The sequence below is a fragment of the Oncorhynchus masou genome, chromosome 20 (assembly GCF_036934945.1).
Source record: "Oncorhynchus masou masou isolate Uvic2021 chromosome 20, UVic_Omas_1.1, whole genome shotgun sequence".
Lineage (NCBI taxonomy): Eukaryota > Metazoa > Chordata > Actinopteri > Salmoniformes > Salmonidae > Oncorhynchus > Oncorhynchus masou.
In genome coordinates this window covers 28,177,541-28,185,040 of record NC_088231.1, presented here as the reverse complement: position 1 = coordinate 28,185,040, position 7,500 = coordinate 28,177,541, and the positions used below count along the sequence as shown (strand labels likewise).

The 7,500-nt window shown below is 47.0% G+C and overlaps 1 protein-coding gene across 1 annotated transcript in view; it reads right to left on the bottom strand.

Moving 5' to 3' along the window:
• LOC135506617 (cGMP-specific 3',5'-cyclic phosphodiesterase-like) overlaps window positions 1-7,500 on the bottom strand; it is a 46,852-nt gene that overhangs the window by 4,050 nt on the left and 35,302 nt on the right. The window contains exons 17-20 of the mRNA XM_064925942.1: window positions 7,173-7,247; window positions 5,783-5,846; window positions 5,455-5,529; window positions 3,400-3,483 (exon numbers count right to left, since the gene is read on the bottom strand). Of these exons, the coding sequence (XP_064782014.1) occupies window positions 3,400-3,483; window positions 5,455-5,529; window positions 5,783-5,846; window positions 7,173-7,247 (298 nt within the window). The remainder of the gene's footprint in view (window positions 1-3,399; window positions 3,484-5,454; window positions 5,530-5,782; window positions 5,847-7,172; window positions 7,248-7,500) is intronic.

The window sequence follows — 7,500 nt, the reverse complement described above, 5'->3', positions numbered from 1 at the left end:
GAGGGTGAATGGTCTACTATCTACCCAGGTTGTATAGAGGGTGAATGGACTAGGTCCTACCCAGGTTGTATAGAGGGTGAATTGTCTACTACCTACCCAGGTTGTATAGAGGGTGAATGGTCTACTACCCACCCAGGTTGTATAGAGGGTGAATGGTCTACTACCCACCCAGGTTGTATAGAGGGTGAATGGTCTACTACCTACCCAGGTTGTATAGAAGGTGAATGGACTAGGACCCACCTGGTATAAGGGATGGCACATCCCATCGATGTAGTTGACCTGTAGCCAGGTTGTATAGAGGGTGAATGGACTAGGACCCACCTGGTATAAGGGATGGCACATCCCATCGATGTAGTTGACCTGTAGCCAGGTTGTATAGAGGGTGAATGGACTAGGACCCACCTGGTATAAGGGATGGCACATCCCATCGATGTAGTTGACCTGTAGCCAGGTTGTATAGAGGGTGAATGGACTAGGACCCACCTGGTATAAGGGATGGCACATCCCATCGATGTAGTTGACCTGTAGCCAGGTTGTATAGAGGGTGAATGGACTAGGACCCACCTGGTATAAGGGATGGCACATCCCATCGATGTAGTTGACCTGTACCCAGGTTGTATAGAGGGTGAATGGACTAGGACCCACCTGGTATAAGGGATGGCACATCCCATCGATGTAGTTGACCTGTACCCAGGTTGTATAGAGGGTGAATGGACTAGGACCCACCTGGTATAAGGGATGGCACATCCCATCGATGTAGTTGACCTGTACCCAGGTTGTATAGAGGGTGAATGGACTAGGACCCACCTGGTATAAGGGATGGCACATCCCATCGATGTAGTTGACCTGTAGCCAGGTTGTATAGAGGGTGAATGGACTAGGACCCACCTGGTATAAGGGATGGCACATCCCATCGATGTAGTTGACCTGTACCCAGGTTGTATAGAGGGTGAATGGACTAGGACCCACCTGGTATAAGGGATGGCACATCCCATCGATGTAGTTGACCTGTACCCAGGTTGTATAGAGTGTGAATGGACTAGGACCCACCTGGTATAAGGGATGGCACATCCCATCGATGTAGTTGACCTGTAGCCAGGTTGTATAGAGGGTGAATGGACTAGGACCCACCTGGTATAAGGGATGGCACATCCCATCGATGTAGTTGACCTGTAGCCAGGTTGTATAGAGGGTGAATGGACTAGGACCCACCTGGTATAAGGGATGGCACATCCCATCGATGTAGTTGACCTGTAGCCAGGTTGTATAGAGGGTGAATGGACTAGGACCCACCTGGTATAAGGGATGGCACATCCCATCGATGTAGTTGACCTGTACCCAGGTTGTATAGAGGGTGAATGGACTAGGACCCACCTGGTATAAGGGATGGCACATCCCATCGATGTAGTTGACCTGTAGCCAGGTTGTATAGAGGGTGAATGGACTAGGACCCACCTGGTATAAGGGATGGCACATCCCATCGATGTAGTTGACCTGTAGCCAGGTTGTATAGAGGGTGAATGGACTAGGACCCACCTGGTATAAGGGATGGCACATCCCATCGATGTAGTTGACCTGTAGCCAGGTTGTATAGAGGGTGAATGGACTAGGACCCACCTGGTATAAGGGATGGCACATCCCATCGATGTAGTTGACCTGTACCCAGGTTGTATAGAGGGTGAATGGACTAGGACCCACCTGGTATAAGGGATGGCACATCCCATCGATGTAGTTGACCTGTACCCAGGTTGTATAGAGGGTGAATGGACTAGGACCCACCTGGTATAAGGGATGGCACATCCCATCGATGTAGTTGACCTGTACCCAGGTTGTATAGAGGGTGAATGGACTAGGACCCACCTGGTATAAGGGATGGCACATCCCATCGATGTAGTTGACCTGTAGCCAGGTTGTATAGAGGGTGAATGGACTAGGACCCACCTGGTATAAGGGATGGCACATCCCATCGATGTAGTTGACCTGTAGCCAGGTTGTATAGAGGGTGAATGGACTAGGACCCACCTGGTATAAGGGATGGCACATCCCATCGATGTAGTTGACCTGTACCCAGGTTGTATAGAGGGTGAATGGACTAGGACCCACCTGGTATAAGGGATGGCACAACCCATCGATGTAGTTGACCTGTACCCAGGTTGTATAGAGGGTGAATGGACTAGGACCCACCTGGTATAAGGGATGGCACATCCCATCGATGTAGTTGACCTGTACCCAGGTTGTATAGAGGGTGAATGGACTAGGACCCACCTGGTATAAGGGATGGCACATCCCATCGATGTAGTTGACCTCTACCCAGGTTGTATAGAGGGTGAATGGACTAGGACCCACCTGGTATAAGGGATGGCACATCCCATCGATGTAGTTGACCTGTACCCAGGTTGTATAGAGGGTGAATGGACTAGTACCCACCTGGTATAAGGGATGGCACATCCCATCGATGTAGTTGACCTGTAGCCAGGTTGTATAGAGGGTGAATGGACTAGGACCCACCTGGTATAAGGGATGGCACATCCCATCGATGTAGTTGACCTGTACCCAGGTTGTATAGAGGGTGAATGGACTAGGACCCACCTGGTATAAGGGATGGCACATCCCATCGATGTAGTTGACCTGTACCCAGGTTGTATAGAGGGTGAATGGACTAGGACCCACCTGGTATAAGGGATGGCACATCCCATCGATGTAGTTGACCTGTAGCCAGGTTGTATAGAGGGTGAATGGACTAGGACCCACCTGGTATAAGGGATGGCACATCCCATCGATGTAGTTGACCTGTACCCAGGTTGTATAGAGGGTGAATGGACTAGGACCCACCTGGTATAAGGGATGGCACATCCCATCGATGTAGTTGACCTGTACCCAGGTTGTATAGAGGGTGAATGGACTAGGACCCACCTGGTATAAGGGATGGCACATCCCATCGATGTAGTTGACCTGTAGCCAGGTTGTATAGAGGGTGAATGGACTAGGACCCACCTGGTATAAGGGATGGCACATCCCATTGATGTAGTTGACCTGTACCCAGGTTGTATAGAGGGTGAATGGACTAGGACCCACCTGGTATAAGGGATGGCACATCCCATCGATGTAGTTGACCTGTAGCCAGGTTGTATAGAGGGTGAATGGACTAGGACCCACCTGGTATAAGGGATGGCACATCCCATCGATGTAGTTGACCTGTAGCCAGGTTGTATAGAGGGTGAATGGACTAGGACCCACCTGGTATAAGGGATGGCACATCCCATCGATGTAGTTGACCTGTACCCAGGTTGTATAGAGGGTGAATGGACTAGGACCCACCTGGTATAAGGGATGGCACATCCCATCGATGTAGTTGACCTGTACCCAGGTTGTATAGAGGGTGAATGGACTAGGACCCACCTGGTATAAGGGATGGCACATCCCATCGATGTAGTTGACCTGCATGTGAGGAAGACGAGTGCTGTTGTCTCTGTTCATCATGTCCTGGGGACAAACAGATGGAACTTATTGTCTTATTATAATTATATGAGTTAACATGTTGTCCTGTAGGTCAGAGGTCAACTGAGTTAACATGTTGTCTCTGTTCATCATGTCCTGGGGACAAACAGATGGAACTTATTGTCACGCCTGCAACACCACAAACCTCAACTGAGTTCACAATAATATGAGTTAACATGTTGTCCTGCAGGTCAGAGGTCAACTGAGTTAAACATGTTATCTTGCAGGTCAGAGGTCAACTGAGTTAAACATGTTGTCCTGCAGGTCAGAGGTCAACTGAGTTAACATTATTTCTAGCAGGTCAGAGGTCAACTGAATTAACATGTTGTCTTGCAGGTCAGAGGTCAACTGAGTTAACATGTTGTCCTGCAGGTCAGAGGTCAACTGAGTTAACATGTTGTCTTGCAGGTCAGAGGTCAACTGAGTTAACATGCAGGTCAGAGGTCAACTGAGTTAACATGTTGTCTTGCATGTCAGAGGTCAACTGAGTTAAACATGTTATCTTGCAGGTCAGAGGTCAACTGAGTTAAACATGTTGTCCTGCAGGTCAGAGGTCAACTGAGTTAACATGATGTCTAGCAGGTCAGAGGTCAACTGAATTAACATGTTGTCTTGCATGTCAGAGGTCAACTGAGTTAACATGTTGTCCTGCAGGTCAGAGGTCAACTGAGTTAACATGCAGGTCAGAGGCCAACTTAGTTAACATGTTATCTTGCAGGTCAGAGGTCAACTGAGTTAACATGTTATCTTGCAGGTCAGAGGTCAACTGAGTTAACATGTTGTCTTGTAGGTCAGAGGTCAACTGAGTTAACATGTTGTCTTGCAGGTCAGAGGTCAACTGAGTTAACATGTTGTCTTGCAGGTCAGAGGTCAACTGAGTTACCATGTTGTCTTGCAGGTCAGAGGTCAACTGAGTTAACATGTTATCTTGCAGGTCAGAGGTCAAATGAGTTAACATGCAGGTCAGAGGTCAACTGAGTTAACATGTTATCTTGCAGGTCAGAGGTCAACTGAGTTAATATGTTGTCTTGCAGGTCAGAGGTCAAATGAGTTAACATGCAGGTCAGAGGTCCACTGAGTTAACATGTTATCTTGCAGGTCAGAGGTCAACTGAGTTAACATGTTGTCTTGCAGGTCAGAGGTCAACTGAGTTAACATGTTGTCTTGCAGGTCAGAGGTCAACTGAGTTAACATGTTGTCTTGCAGGTCAGAGGTCCACTGAGTTAACATGTTGTCCTGCAGGTCAGAGGTCAACTGAGTTAACATGTTGTCTTGCAGGTCAGAGGTCAACTGAGTTAACATGTTGTCTTGGAACTTAGTTCAACATCAAACCTGTTGTAAGTAGCGAAGTTCCATGCATTGAGGTTTGAAGTTGAACTAAGTTCCAGGCAGCGATAGCTTCATGTGATAGCAGCGATAGCTACATGTGATAGCAGCGATAGCTACATGTGATAGCAGCGATAGCTACATGTGATAGCAGCGATAGCTACATGTGATAGAAGCGATAGCCACATGTGATAGCAGCGATAGCTACATGTGATAGCAGCGACAGCTACATGTGATAGCAGCGATAGCTACATGTGATAGCAGCGATAGCTACATGTGACAGCAGCGATAGCTACATGTGACAGCAGCGAAAGCTACATGTGACAGCAGCGATAGCTACATGTGATAGCAGCGATAGCTACATGTGATATTAGCGATAGCTACATGTGATAGCAGCGTTAGCTACATGTGATAGCAGCGATAGCTACATGTGACAGCAGCGATAGCTACATGTGACAGCAGCGATAGCTACATGTGACAGCAGCGATAGCTACATGTGACAGCAGCGATAGCTACATGTGATAGCAGCGATAGCTACATGTGATAGCAGCGATAGCTACATGTGATAGCAGCGATAGCTACATGTGATAGCAGCGATAGCTACATGTGATAGCAGCGATAGCTACTTACGACAGGTTTGATGTTGAACTCTTCCTTCTCTCGGTCTCCTTGAGCGAAAAACTCTGATGCCACCAACCTAGCTGTCTGAGGAGGGAGAGAATGAGGTATAAACTATGTGTGTGTGTGTGTGTGTGTGTGTGTGTGTGTGTGTGTGTGTGTGTGTGTGTGTGTGTGTGTGTGTGTGTGTGTGTGTGTGTGTGTGTGTGTGTGTGTGTGTGTGCGTGCGTGCGTGCGTGCGTGCGTGCGTGCGTGTGTGTGTGTGTGTGTGTGTGTGTGTGTGTGCGTGCGTGCGTGTGCGTGTGTGTGTGTGTGTGTGTGTGTGTGTGTGTGTGCTTACCCTCTTCTGAATATGCCAAGGCTTTGTAATGGCAGCAATGTCGCTGGCTGTCATCAGCATCGACCTGGACACACACACACACACACACACACACACACACACACCATTGGATCAGTCGATCAAGACTAGATGGTCAAAACTAGTACCCGAAATAGGGAATAGGGCTCTGGTCTATAGTAGTGCACTATATAGGGAATAGGGCTCTGGTCTATAGTAGTGTACTATATAGGGAATAGGGCTCTGGTCTATAGTAGTACCACTATATAGGGAATAGGGCTCTGGTCTATAGTAGTACCACTATATAGGGAATAGGGCTCTGGTCTATAGTAGTACCACTATATAGGGAATAGGGCTCTGGTCTATAGTAGTGCCACTATATAGGGAATAGGGCTCTGGTCTATAGTAGTGTACTATATAGGGAATAGGGTCTAAAGTTGTGTACTATATAGGGAATAGGGCTCTGGTCTATAGTAGTACCACTATATAGGGAATAGGGCTCTGGTCTATAGTAGTACCACTATATAGGGAATAGGGCTCTGGTCTATAGTAGTGCACTATATAGGGAATAGGGCTCTGGTCTATAGTAGTGTACTATATAGGGAATAGGGCTCTGGTCTATAGTAGTACCACTATATAGGGAATAGGGCTCTGGTCTATAGTAGTACCACTATATAGGGAATAGGGCTCTGGTCTATAGTAGTACCACTATATAGGGAATAGGGCTCTGGTCTATAGTAGTGCCACTATATAGGGAATAGGGCTCTGGTCTATAGTCGTACCACTATATAGGGAATAGGGCTCTGGTCTATAGTAGTACACTAGGGCTCTGATCTATAGTAGTACCACTATATAGGGAATAGGGCTCTGTTCTATAGTAGTACCACTATATAGGGAATAGGGCTCTGGTCTATAGTAGTACCACTATATAGGGAATAGGGCTCTGGTCTATAGTAGTACCACTATATAGGGAATAGGGCCCTGGTCTATAGTAGTGCACTATATAGGGAATAGGGTTCTATAAAGTAGTGCACTATATAGGGAATAGGGCTCTGGTCTATAGTAGTACCACTATATAGGGAATAGGGCTCTGGTCTAAAGTAGTGCACTATATGGGGAATAGGGCTCTGGTCTATAGTAGTACCACTATATAGGGAATAGGGCTCTGGTCTAAAGTAGTGCACTATATAGGGAATAGGGCACTGGTCTATAGTAGTGTACTATATAGGGAATAGGGTGTCAAACTAGTGCACTATATAGGGAATAGGGTGTCATAAAGTAGTGCACTACGTAAGGCAGATAAGTGTGTCCCAAACGGGACCCTCGTGCACTACTTTAGGCCCATAGTGCTGCAGTCTAAAGTAGTGCACTATATAGGGTTTAGGACGCTCACCTTAGTAAGTCTCTGTGCCTGTCCTCCTCCCACCTCACTCCTCTCTGACCCAGTTCAAAGAACTCTGCCCTCCTCCTGTACACACACACACACACACACACAATTTTGCACGCCCAATTTTTCAGTTTTTGATTTGTTAAAAAAGTTTGAAATATCCAATAAATGTCGTTCCACTTCATGATTGTGTCCCACTTGTTGTTGATTCTCCACAAAAAAATACAGTTTTATATCTTATATGTTTGAAGCCTGAAATGTGGCAAAAGGTTGCAAAGTTCAAGGGGGCCGAATACTTTCGCAAGGCACTGTATATAGTACAGTATACATACTC